This window comes from Schistocerca nitens, chromosome 1 (genome assembly GCF_023898315.1).
Source record: "Schistocerca nitens isolate TAMUIC-IGC-003100 chromosome 1, iqSchNite1.1, whole genome shotgun sequence".
In the NCBI taxonomy this organism is placed as follows: Eukaryota; Metazoa; Arthropoda; class Insecta; order Orthoptera; family Acrididae; genus Schistocerca; species Schistocerca nitens.
The window spans coordinates 479,697,510-479,712,029 of NC_064614.1; the positions used below are offsets into that span (position 1 = coordinate 479,697,510).

General features: G+C 37.3%; 1 protein-coding gene across 1 annotated transcript in view; it reads left to right on the top strand.

Annotated features, from left to right (window-relative positions):
- Positions 1-2,227: 2,227 nt before the first annotated feature.
- Positions 2,228-14,520, top strand: part of LOC126255192 (uncharacterized) — a 298,436-nt gene continuing 286,143 nt past the window's right edge. The window contains exons 1-2 of the mRNA XM_049955377.1: positions 2,228-2,512; positions 3,063-3,170. Of these exons, the coding sequence (XP_049811334.1) occupies positions 2,501-2,512; positions 3,063-3,170 (120 nt within the window). The 5' untranslated portion in view covers positions 2,228-2,500. The remainder of the gene's footprint in view (positions 2,513-3,062; positions 3,171-14,520) is intronic.

The window sequence follows — 14,520 nt, forward strand, 5'->3', positions numbered from 1 at the left end:
TGCTGCGAGACCACGAGCTGCGATCTTGATGTTCCTAGAGGCCACTTATTTCTCTGGTTCTTAAATCGGACCTGGATACATCCTCAGATAATATGCGAGTGGTTATTTGGTTGTGCCTTATTGGTACAAATCATGTATGCTTGCATAACTTTCCTTATAAGCAACTGGGACATGTTGTGATGGGTTGGGGCCTCTTTGTACTCAGGCCTGTTTCCCATCAGCTACTTATGCACTTGTACTCAGTTTGTGGATATATATTGCGTGCATGTGTGTGTGTGTGTGTGTGTGTGAGAGAGAGAGAGAGAGAGATAGAGTCTGTGTGTGTGTGTGCATTTTGAAAACAAAGTAAGAAAAGACAGCGAACTGATCAAATTGATGTTGTGGATAGAAAACACCTCAAATGTGGGTTTTGGTGTATGCATGTTGTATGTTGTATTGGCAGGGTGGGAGTGGGGGTGGGAACCGGTTTGCGGCACCAACCCTCCCCACCTAGCAGTCTGGAGCACAGTGTTTTTATTCATTACAGAACAGAATTATCACACACTTCCAGAAACGAGTGGATAACCCATCAGTTCTCAAGATTTTCGTGTCATCTATAAAATTTAGCTCTGAAATGATGCCATGTCACCAAGCTAACCAACTCATTTACATCAAAAATGACAATTTTACACTCCTGTGCACCGCCATCCTCTATACTTCCGCGTAGGCGCATGCAGTTGTCTGAGGCTGCTGATCATTTAGATTTCCACAACTGTTATTACATGTTTGTTCAGTAATAACTTAATAGTTCTTTTAGGTCCCTAATTAATGCTTTTGTTTAGACTGCGGTTCTGCTCCAGATTGTACAATGAATCAGTCTCTTATGGTACTGTACGATCTGCAATAATAATAAAATACGGACCCAGTACGGATAATATTGTTTTCCATTGTCTGTATAGGTGTCGTTCTTTTTAAGGAGAATTTGAAGGAACAGAATGCCCCTTAAACATCGAAGTAATTTAAGATAGAGCACTAACACAGTTATGCGAGACATTGGTCGTCGTCTTGTAAAAGCGATCTTTATTAACCTTCGTCAGAGGTGATTTGGGTATAAATCGGAGAAACAAGCTAGAATGGTACCTCTCATAATCATGTTTTCTGACGATTTCTGGTTTTCTATACCAATATAAAAATAATTAAATTGATGCCTTTGTGCAATACATTGAAATGCTAATTGTACAGTATATATTTGACTCAAGAAATACAAATTTCGGTTGGCAAGTAGCACGATACGTTAATGTCTGCTATCCTTAAAATCAGTGTCATGCAGATAGAAATTAATTAACTTTCTCGTTTCTGTTTATAGAGGAATGCACGATCTATCACATGAGTTATGGACTTTCAAGCGCATGATATATTCTTCGAAAATGAAATGGTTATGACATTTAGGAACACCAGTTCAGTCGACATTAAGAAGCATAATTGCAATGCCACTTCTCTAGTTGTATAAGTCATAACCACAAATATACATTTATTGCGCTATTTAACTTATGTCGGTTTGTCATAAAAAGTGTTACTTTATTTCATTCAGCTTTTTTTTTGTTGTAACAACTATCGCTTCGTCAGTCAGTATTGTTGCAGGAACTCTGTCGAATGGATTTTTTTTTTTTTTTTTAATTGGAAGTTTCGTTGCCATTTGGAAAGCGGCGGAAGTACCTTTGCAACATGTTGCAATAAGCTGTAGAGTTGCACACGACATTGGGCATTGTTAAAGTGCGTAAAATGCAGGTGAGCAATAAATTAGTCATTTTTTTTGCCATATAGTTTTCAGTGGGTGTGGTGGACTTCTGGATATAGTATGATCGAATTAGAGCATTGGCGGTAGCAACCGATTTCTTTTGGGTTTTCACGCATTATAGAAAATAACCTATTAAATAGCAGCTTGGCTTGTGGTTTTTAGAATGTTGTGCGTAGTGTCTTCGATAAGCCCATTCGGCCAGTTATTAAACTAAGTAAACTGTGGGAATTGGTATTGTTGGATTCATACAATGGCGATGTTCTAGTACTGTACGTCGTAATCTTAGTCATTGTTGAATATACGGAAACAGAGCAATGATTTCTACATGCGTAATTCATATCTAAATAGTAATTGTTTCGTACGGAGATACTCCCTGTAAGTAGGGGAACCCACCTACTTTCAAACCTGACCTAAGCGATATTATTTTGAGTACGTACCAGTCCGCGCAAGAGAGAATACCATTGAAAAATTTATTTGCTGCGGGGTTTTGTAGTTGTTCGCAAACATTGCTTCAAAATATTTTGTGATAATTTTGAAAACAGTAAATGCTGGAGTAGAATGACGTGGGCGGTCACATATTTGGTTAACAGTATCTTTGTAGGGAACAGTCTGTCATCTGGGTGAAAAAGTAATACGGATGTCATCGATACACTTGTTTGAAAAAGGAAACGTGTGGGATTAGATGCCAGTGGATGAAAATTGCAGTATAAGATGTGAAATACAATGAATGGTACGGTTAGTACAGGTGAACTGATTTTGGGTTTCACGTGTAATAGATACGAGTGATAGTGTTTGTTCTGGATTTTTAATCAGATTTATATTTTGACACATGCAAAGTGCTGCGGGAAGATTACATTCAAACGATGGTTGCAGTATCAAAATTGAAGTGTCAACGCACTTGTTTGCTAGCCGACCATGTGATTTTAGTAGGTTAGATAATGTGCAGAAGTAAATACAATTTCATGAGCTTGTATGTGTAAACCTTAATAAAATTGATCAGTTTTGCATGAAAATTGTCTCTTTTTCTTATGGGTATTATTTATTCGTTTCCTACTTGCTGTGAATGGTATGAATTAGTTGATTAAACTGGAGTGATGGTTTTGTGTATGCTTACTAATTTAGTTTACTTTTGTAGTTTAGGAACAGTTCATTCTCTTCCAATACGTTTTTTAAGGATATGCAGATAAATAATTAATTGTCCTTCTGAAAACTTTATTTTTCAGTCTTGTTTGGTGTGAAGATTAATTTGGCACAAGTGAGTTAAGATGTTTGCTTCATTTTTCAGTGTGAAGAGAATGGGAAAGATATGCGAGGCAAAATTATGGATGAAAATATTGTGTCAGGAGGTTATCCGCTGTGGTCATTCAGTGGCACACTTTCCGATTTCACTCAGGTGTGTGAGCTATTGCTTGGTAATAGCAGTAGCAATCTTAATTTTGCAGCTTGTACCAGCTATAGAACCTGTCAGCATGATTTATTTTTTAATTGAAGAGCTTATTACTGATGAAAGTAATATGTAGATATAATTATATAAACAGTACTTGTTTTGCGCACACTTAGGCATATTGTGTTGATCAAATGATATCTTCCATACTCTACAATGTGTGGGAACCTGAAATTTTTTATCCACAAAAGCGTTTTCTGGATATACTCTTTCCTCATTATTAAAAATGGACACTTCAAATCCCGATTCAAGTAATAGATATATATAGAGGGAAGTAAATTGTGAACTATCGAATTCAGACATGGGTGTTTAAAAATATTTTGTAACACGTTTGAAATTTTGACATGGGGAAATTACTGTGTGTTGCTTGAATGTCTACCTTTTCGCTTTTCTTATTTCTTTCTCCTGCCTGGAGTGGCCGTCGCTTTCATTTTTTTTATTTCACACTTATCTATGTAATGTGGTAAACGGTTCAAAAAATTGATACCATTTTGTGGAGGGGTATGTCGACATATGGACTAGTAGTGTCATTGTTAATCTCACCACAGTCACCACCACCACCACCACCACCACCACCACCACCACCACCACTACTTCTACTTCTGCTGCTTTTTCTTTTTTTCCGATGCTCGAGCCTTACATCCCTTACAGTCCTTTTTGTCTAGCCCTCTATGACTTCTCCTGTCAGTCTAGTTCTGACGTCTTGCCACTTTGATTCCGTGGATTTCCATCTAAAATTTTGTTAGTGACTTGCATTGCACTCGACCGTGCACTATTGTACATTTTTGGTGTGGTGATTTATGTACTTAATTTTGTTTATTTTTTTCTTAGTTCAGTGATCTATCTTTTTATAAGCTCATGAGGATGTAGTGGTCAGTCGGTTTATTTGTTCTTCATTTTATAGACAATGTGTGATCTTTCAAAGCAAATAGGTACACAAGTAATAATTTTACAAAAGAGACAATAGTTATACTAGATTACATTTAAATTATGTACTATATGTACTGACAGGTTACTCCATACAGTGGACCTAGCAAGTAAAAATTGAAGAGGAAACAATGAACAGAACTACATATATGACATGAGTATCTACAGTATTGTTCCGTTGTACATCACATTAAGGAGTACATAAATTTTATATTTCTAAGAGTGTTTTTCATTGTGACTAAGAAACTCTTCCAAACTGTAAAATGACCTTGCCAGAAGAAAAGTGTAAGTGGTTCCATATACATTGACTTGTTATCAAATTTTCATTTAATATCCAGAGGGAGAGAGTTATAAACTTTACTGCCAGTGTACTGCACACCCTTCCCCAGCATTATCAGATTTTGACAATCACTGTGGAACTTCTCGTGGTCAGGGTTCACTGTAGAATTTTTTAAATGACATCATGTTTGAAATTGACTGTATAAATTATTTCAAAATTACGATTTTGGCCTTGGGTAATTTTCAAGTGATACTGCAAAAGATTTTGCTTCAGTGTATGTCAGACTTTAAAATTCTCGGACATATATACATTCAGAAGATTTTTAAAGTCTGACATGTGCCGAAGCAAAATCTTTTGCAGTACCATTCGGAAATGGCCCAGAGACTGAAATTGTAATTGTGAAATAAATAATTAATATAGATAAAGGTGAACATACATCCTTAAAAGATCACTGTGGAAGTCATGCTTCTTCCTTGTGTTGTATTCATAAGATTCATTATTTCCTTAAATAAGTATTGGGAAGTAGTAGTAAGAATCTTTTTTGTTGCCAGAAAGGTATCTACGATCTACACATCTCATTATTCGTAACATCTTTTTAGGCAAAGAGTATTTTCTTTGCTAGTGATAGGTTTCCCCAAAAAGATAATTCCATATGTTATTAGGAAATGTAAGTATCTGTAGTATGCTGCTTTCATAGTGTTTTAAATTCCCACTCTCGGAGATTATACGTCAGGCAAAAATTGATGCTGAGTCTCTTGTGAAGGTTTATTGTATGAAGACACCAGATTATTTTGCAGTCAGTGATAATACCCAGTAACATCTTCGTTTCAACTCTTTTTTATTGGCTCGGTGATACACTTATCAGTTAGCTCTTCCTCAATTTTTGCATTTACAACTATGAATTCAGTTCTGTAAAGTGGTGTGAGACCTGTAATACCATCTTGATATGTAAATAGACCTTCAAAAATTGTTAAGTTAATGTCGCGGTTTCTGAACAGGAGGAGGGATTACTTATAAGTTGTGTTGTAGTTATGTACTGATAACACTACTGTAACTACTTGCATTAATTATGGAGGGTGGAAGGGTCAGATGTCCCTTTGCCATGAGTTTTAGGTGTGATGATTACTCCACTGGTTTAGTAGCAATCTCACTACTTACTACACTGTTTACATGTTGCTTCAGTAGTGCTGGAAGAAATTGAAAAATTGGCTGCTTAATCTCTTATCACAGAGAATGAATCCTATTTATTCTCTTATTTCATCTCCAGTTACCACTTTTTATTTTCATAGTAATACTCTGTCTCTGTTTTTGTAGAATATAGATAGATATAGTGTTAGATTAGAATTAGTAGTAATTATAGTGTTTATTGGAGCCACAGACAATATACATTGGTATTGTATGTAGCAGATCAAATTCGTATAACAAGGATAAAAGTATTCAAAACTGTGTGCAATAACTTGCAGTTTGTAAATTATCAATTATAATGTATATCTTAATGTTGCCAATTACTACCCCATATCCTATGTTTTGCTTGACCAATATGCTATGCAATACATTTTTTGCAAATGCTTTGAAGGTATTATTAAGACATATCATATTGTTGATGTGTACATCACATATTGTATAGTTTTGAAGCAAATTTATTTTAGGTTCTTTTATTTTGCATTCTACCAAAAGCGACATTTTAATAAAGAGAAACAAAAGGAATATTTCCTATCAGTACCCTCTGCTTAAAGTAATTATAATAGTGTAGAACACACACATCCTCCACATCTGATAGTGCAGGAGTGGTTAAAAAAAAAAAGTGGAGAGAACAGTGTGCACACCTCACTACAGCCACATTTTTACATTAAAAGTCACTCTTAGCATTCAAGCAGTTAAATATCGGAAGCCGCACTAATTACATTTTCAAATGATGATATGGGTATGTCAGTGCCAGTGTTAAGCCTGCCTTTCGCCAGCCACATTGCAAAATAGGCGTATACTTCAGTGCAGAATATCGATTGTAAATCGCAGAGTGAAGTTTAATGATGAAATCGTTTATCTTTACTTGTGGTTTGGCACATTGTAGTCTTACAAAGTCAGAAATCTTTCTGATAACGGAGGTCATCTTGCCAAAAGAAGTAAACATCAAGGGGTTGGCATTATTTAATAGTTTTCGGTGGTAATATCTTTAACATTACATCTTTGATTGGAAAACGTGCATCTAGAAGAGTATGTTCGTACGACTTGATCAGGTATCGCACATTAATAGGATCTTTTCACTAGTTATGTGTTAGCCAACAACTGAAGGTAGAAAACATTTTGTGTGTTCTTACACAATATTATAGCGGAAATGCTGAGTCGCAGATAGGTACAACAAAAAGACTGTCACAAAATAAGGCTTTCGGCCAACAAGGCCTTTGTCAGAAATAGCACCAGTGCATTCCATCCTGAATTTTCCATTGTTTGATTATATGTTCTTTAGTCATTTTTCCAATTTTGCTTGCCTCCACATGAATGAATGTTTTGTGAACAAGTTGTTTCAAGTTTTTTTGAAATATTTGAGCTGATAGCGCAATGTATCTTTTGAAAACAGATGGACAACTTGTTTGCTAGTCTGCATGTCTTTGATGAAGCAACATGAGTTGTACAGCCGTAGATAGAGCTATGCACAGACTGCATCAAACTAGCTGAAGCTTTCGCACTATATTAATTTACACTTCAATATAGTTTGTGTGGAAGAGTGTGTCCTTATATAACTTCTGGACAGCAAAATGGAGGCAGACAGATGGACACTGAGAAAAGCCGCCTATACTGTCGCAAGCCAGCACCCAGCATTATGCTACTACCAGTAATGATGTAACTTCCTGAAACCATCTGAAGATGAACCTGAAAAGGTTCGAAAACTGGTTCATGGAATAAAACATAATTATTCAAAAAGTGACTGGTTGCAGTTCTGTATAACTTATTTACATTTTTACTTTTAATCTCACTTACAGTGCCTCATTGCCGTATGTATCAGCTGAAACGTAGATTGAAATTTATATAAATTAAAACCATTATAAAATAAAATAAATTACTCACTAGTGCATTTAAAATGCTGCAAAATCCTCACAGTCATCATCTAAGGAAAGCAGCTCCTCAAGTACAGCCTCACTTTCATTGTTTAGAAGCTCGTCATATGGCTCCCATTCTGCACCTTGTGAATCGATTTCTGCTTCATCATCAGTATCCCATAACAAATTGTCCTCAGTGCCATCCATAGCATTGGAAATCCCACACTTTTTGAAGGATTTAATCACAATAAGATTTTCACCCTACAGTGGAGTGTGTGCTGATTTGAAACTTCCTGGCAGATGAAAACTGTGTGCCGGACCGAGACTTGAACTCGGGGCCTTTGACTTTTGCGGGCAAGTGCTCACGACCAGTCCTCACAGCTTTACTTCTGCCAGTACCTCGTCTCCTACCTTCCAAACTTCACAGAAGGTCTCCTGCGAAACTTGCAGAACCAGCACTCCTGGACGAAAGGATATTGTGGAGACATGGCTTAGCCACAGCCTGGGGGATGTTTCCAGAATGAGATTTTCACCCTGCAGCGGAGAGAGATTTTTACCCTGCAACGGTCTGGCACACAATTTTAATCTGCCAGGAAGTTTCAAATCTGCGCACACTCCATCTCATTCTGGGAACATCCCCCAGGTTGTGACTAAGCCATGTCTCCGCAATATCCTTTCTTCCAGGCGTTCTAGTTCTGCAAGTTTCGCAGGAGAGCTTCTGTGAAGTTGGAAGGTAGGAGACGAGGTACTGGCAGAAGTAAAGCTGTGAGGACTGGACCTGAATCGTGCTTGGGTAGCTCAGATGGTAGAGCACTTGCCCGCAAAAGGCAGAGGCCCCGAGTTTGAGTCTCAGCCCGGCACACAGTTTTAATCTGCCAGAATGTTTCGATTTAATCACTGTTTCCACTTTCACTTTTTCCCATGATTTGATCATGAAATCCCACAAAACATTAAGTGATGCAGTCCATAAAGTGCCATCTTTTGTATATGACTTTTGGCCACTCATCATCCAATTGTTGTATTGTTCACGCATGTGGTCTTTGAATGGTTTATTCAGAGAAACATCTAAAGGTTGTAGCATTGAAGTCAAATCACCCGGTGTATCAGCGGTCTTTATATTGCTTCATGCTATGTGATTGTTGGTATTCTCAGTTTTGTGACTGCGAAACATATCCACACCGACAAACTTGGTTGATTTTGTAGAGTGCCTGGTGGTCTCTGCCAGATATTTTCCTCCACAATTTTACACGATTCTTGTCCATCCAACCCTTTTCGTGAAAATGTACAAAAATGCCAGATGGAGATTTTTTTTAGGAATGGTTTTCCACTTGAAAGTGACGATAGGTTTTAATTTTGTTCAGTCTGTCTTGCATGTTCATACTATTGTAAAGCTGGTTTTTTCATGGCCTATACTTCTGAGTTGAACAGTATTTACACTTTTTGTTTCCACAATTCTATTGTTTATCATATTGAAGTTCATGGGTGTTTCATTCATATTTCCAATAAGAGATAGTCGAAAGTTGTGTTTTTGCCTTATATAAATAACAGACTTATGAAAACTTGTAACTTTATGGTCAAGATCTTTCAGTAATTTCTGCTCTATTATCAGATTTTTTTTTCTGTTTATGAAACAATTGCACCAACCTACTTTTGCATTAAATTCTTTGCTGCCCTCTGGATTGGCTCATGCCCATTTCAGTCCACAAGACCTAATCATACTTCTTGTAACAACATAATAGTTCTGCCTCTACTCTTGTACCCATTCTGCAACACAATTTTCTAAATATGGCCATCAAGCTGTTCCTCTCCTCATGGGACATTATTTTAAAAGCCTCCCCTAATGGAATATTTTTTTTTGAATAGCCTCTCCTCATAGAACATTTTTTTTTAAAATAAGATCTCCATTCTTTCACCAATCTCTTACCATCTACTCTGTTATATTGAAAGCCCTTCCTGTACCTTGTTTGATTCTTTATCTTGTTTTATGACCTTTAACTTGAATCTTTCTTTGTATTTTCTTCTTTTTGTCAGTGCCATCATTAGGCACACAATTTACAAATTTTACGCTGGTTACACTTACAGTATGAACTGTTCGAAAACACAACTCAACCTACAGCAGTCTCGTTAGCTGTTCATAAGAGTTCGTTATTCAGCATGTGCTTCTACAGGGAAAACTGTAACAAAACTGAAGGAGGTGTTTGCTTTATGATGTGTGCAACCGTACCAATTGTTTAGTAGTACAGAGTGGATATTTCCACAAAACTGAATAGCCAATATGACTCAAGAATATTACCCGCTTCAGTGTGCAAATTATTGGTGAAAATTTATACTTTTTCTTATCTGAAGGTCATCTTATCTGCCTAAATATACAGTAGTTTGCTATAGGAATTGAAACCACAATTGTGATAGTCTTCATAAATGTTCTCTACTATCCTATCATCAATATCTTCTAATACGCTGGGCCTCGACTGTTTGGGTGGAGATACAGGGTGTATACGACCCGGGACAACCGGGAGATCCAGGAAAAAACCGGGAATTTTTTCATCTGGGGGAGAACCGGGCAAAACCCGGGATATTTTTAGAATTCCGGGAATTTTTCATTGTTTTAGTTTTCAGTTAAATTTTTGTAATTTTGACAGGTAAGAACTGATACTCTAACAAAGAATATTACTGTATCCCGCTACTGCAGAATAATACTTGAACAATAAAACATAAGCGAGAGAGAAAAAAAAAGAAAAACGAAAATAACTTAAATTGCAAAGGAAATGCGCCATGTACGACGACGACACACAGTGCTCATGCAAGCGTCTGCCAAATGAAAATGTGTCAAAGGCTTGAGGAAGACTATGCAGTGCTTCATAACAAGAAATTGCCTCCAATGAGTGTGAAGTCGCAATTGTTTACATTAGATTTGTTTTAGCAGTTACGCGCGGGCTCATGTGCATGCGCAATTGAGTCACGTTTGAGTAGTAGATTCTCCTGCTTCTGGCTACAGGAATGTGGCTGTTGGCTGTGCAAGCAGTCGCAGCAAGCAACTAGATGCTACCGGGAAAAGGGGCCGCCAAATTCATATTCTTGAGGGGAAAAAACTTCTTTCACAAAGCACCTAGCATCCAGCGCAAGTTTGTCTATCGATTATTCATATGATTTGAAGCGCTTCCCTGTTGGTTTTTGAACATTTTTGAACACATTTTAGGTTGATTTCTGAATGAATCATAAGTTTACTTTTGAATGCATGCATAGTGTACGCGCAGACAAAAGGGGACGGGGCTATACGAGCTGAGTGGAGTAAAACCGAAAGGATGAATGTCAATCGCTGTCTGATTATGTGGTTGATTGGGTTTGCGAATGATCAGCATTGTTATAATTACTAGCAAAATCTATAGATTCAGACTACCAGAATGGAAATAAACGACTGACAGGAATAACAGGTGAGAAAGTTTATATATTATATTTTCTGTGTATCCAAGAAAATGAAATTTTGACCGAAAATTTTTGGCCAGATCGCTACACTAGTAAGGACCAGCAGTACAGTCCACGGCTAGTAGCCGCTTAAGTTCTATCCTGGAAGTAACGCGGAAAATGTGTTGTTCGAACACGTAATAACGCCTAACCGGAAAATAATCGCGGGATAACTAAACCTGTGATTCTGGCAGGGTTAGTGAAGTTAATCGGCGAACAAATTTTGACAGTGGCAGCAATAGCTAAAGAATTGGTGATGGCAAGATTGTTCGTTAGAACGAGGAAGGAGAAGAAACGGGGACATCACACAAATTATGGAAGAATAAGAAGATTCCAAATTTATATAAAAATTTCGTAATACTACTATTCGATCTCATGCTTGAGAAGCTGGTGCGTATGAATGAAATGTGAAACAATTTCCTAACATAAACTTTTTGCTTGTAGTAGGGCTGATAGGCATTTGATATTGGTACTTCATGGATTATATTCTGTCGTGTTATAAAAATGGCCATTTGTGCCAAAACAGTCTCATTTATTTGGTGTGTTACAAAAGTGCTGCCATATTAGAAAGTACTATTTTGTTTTATCCAGCAGACAGTGACAAAATAGAGGTAATCAGATCGAGAAACCATACCAGTCTTGGGTATTATTTGTATTAACAGCTTTTTCAGTATTAGATAACGACGTTTCAGTTTTTCATATAGCAAAACGTTTGACGAACTTTGATGAGGTAATTGATTCTTTTGCAGAAAGGAAAGCACGCCATGTAAAGCTGTAGAGATGGTAGAGCACATGCCCGCGAAAGGCAAAGGTCCCGAGTTCGAGTCTCGGTGGGGAACACAGTTTTAATCTGCCAGTAAGTTTCATATCAGCGCACACTCTGCTGCAGAGTGAAAATCTCATTCTGGAGTCATATGTTTTGTGTTTCAGACTTTTCAGAAAGATGTGCGCTACAAGATAAACATATTTTGAAAATTCGATTTTTCGTAGTATTGACCCGGTTCGCAATGTCGTAGATCCGGGGCTGATGCGCAGAGCAGTCTGAGTTATAGTTGGTAGTCTCCAAGTGACACGTGTTTACATTTAGTGATTTTGCTGTTTCCCCTTCGTTTACTCTCACGTCAAATGAAAACAAAAAGGATATCTCTGGCCGGGAGCTATCAAGTGAATTAAAACACATTCACATAATTACGGAAGGCTGAAATATGTCATTAATTTCAGATTTTATTTTATTTCCACCTTTCTGACAGTCATGCATTAACCGCCTTGCGGAACAATGAAGTTATTTTTGTCTGTTTGCTAAAGAAATTTGACTTTTGTTAACCTTTTCTGCAGAGGCAGTCAATGTATTTGAAACAAAATGTTTGATTCCACAGTACTGGCTAGTTTCAACTGTTCGCTGCATTTCAAGTGCACGTTTTCATTTTCTAGCACGTATGGCATTATGCCATAATAAAGAACCAAACATGATATAATACAGTACTGGTGCTCCAAGAAAATTTACATCCCGAAACCCACACTGAAAAGGTTAATATCAGGTCGAGTTCTACTTTGTTGGGAATCTGGACATACGAATGTGCCCTTTAAGTATGCACTTTAAATGTGCACATTTTAATATGGTTCACAAAATTCCGATGCTCTTGCATTATCCTCTGATATCATGTTTCTTTTATGACATAATGTATGATCTTTCAATGTTTTACACATAAGTATATACGGTCTCCCTACGTCATGATAGCTACCCAAGTGCTGTGTTGCCTGTTACCTGCGCTCTCTGGCATCTGCTGAAACGAACCTGTTTCTAACAGGTCATGGGAAAATATTGCGAATAGTGGTTCGAAAAGCGTTACTTTCAAAGTAAATATCCTTTTACGTAGTTGCACTATGTGCAAGAATGTACCATTAATTTATTAAATCACAGAGCATTTGGCTCTCATTTAAAAATCAACTCTTTGATGACGAGCCATTTAGAAGAATTTCAAACCCTGAAGATCAGACATTTATGTCATGATCAAAAACTTTACTGGCACATTTGTGTGATATATTTTAAAGTGTAACACCCACAAAAAAGATCAACAGTATATGTAAAAGCTTAGCTTATCTTGCAGCTTGAGACCAATATTATATGTGAAAGCTTTTCTTTTCTTGTAGCAACACGAAGTATATTAATTTAAACTATTAACTTTCCCTGTTTGTGTTCGTGCTACTTAACAGTGATGTTGCTGTTAGTTGACTACATCACGTGTCCTATGCTCTCAATATCCGCTGTCATCGGCTGGCGAGATCACGTGACATGAGCTACTAACGGCTTACAAAAACGCATCGAAATCTCGATTTCAATGATTGGGAAAGTAGCATGGGGCGTTTGGTGGAATTTTAATGTTGTTGTTGTTGTTGTGGTCTTCAGTCCTGAGACTGGTTTGATGCAGCTCTCCATGCTACTCTACCCTGTGCAAGCTCCTTCATCTCCCAGTACCTACTGCAACCTAAATCCTTCTGAATCTGCTTAGTATATTCATCTCTTGGTCTCCCTCTACAATTTTTACCCTCCACGCTGCCCTCCAATGCTAAATTTGTGATCCCTTGATGCCTCAAAACATGTCCTACCAACCGATCCCTTCTTCTAGTCAAGTTGTCTAGTCAATTTTAATGTATACATTCGTAATACGAAAATACGCAGCGTAGATGTTGCTGCACATCAAAGATATTTCCAAAACGTGTCTTTTTCCCTGAGTTTCGTTTTCTAAAGTGCCGGGAAATTGAACGCCCGTGTATAAAACCATAACCATTCAAAGAATTGATAAGGGAAAATATACTGTAACCCGGGAGAAAGTGTATTTTTAACCGGGAAAAACCCGGGAATTTTTTTTCCTTGTCCACGTATACACCCTGAGATAGTTTGTACTCACTTTGACTGGACTGTTCCTATTACTTTGGAGATGAATGTCATATACTGCTTGAACAGTCACCTTCAGGTTCAGGTTCTTCCTGTCCTTCAAAATCAGTGTATCTATCCAGCCTAAGGTCATGTATTTCGTTGCAATCCCCAATATGTTTCTGAATTAATGTACCTGCAAACTCTCTACTCTTGACTCCGATTTCATTTCTATATTCAGTATATCACAACTTTGTTCCTAATATTTGGACCTCATTCATAGGATTAATTTTCTTCATGATGGTACATAGTTTAGCAGTAACAAAGATGCGAGCACTCCAAGACACACAGTCATACTGCAGCTATACAATTCATGCAACTTGAGCGCTAGTTAGTGCAGCTGCAACATGCCACCATCTGATGGTGCTTGCAGACAAGTGCAGAGTTCTGAATGGAAATTACACACTCATGTTGTTTTTATGATCAAGTGTTAGTGTAAGAATGGTTTTGTGTTGTTCTGAGCGTTTGGGGTCAAAGGTGTCCCTTGTGAGGGAAATCAGGTACAATTTAAAAAAAAAAAAAAAAAAAAAATATATATATAGGTCGATAGACACACAAACTAACACAAACAAACACTATATATATATGGAGGGAAACATTCCACGTAGGAAAAATATATCTAAAAACAAAGATGATGTGACTTACCAAATGAAAGTG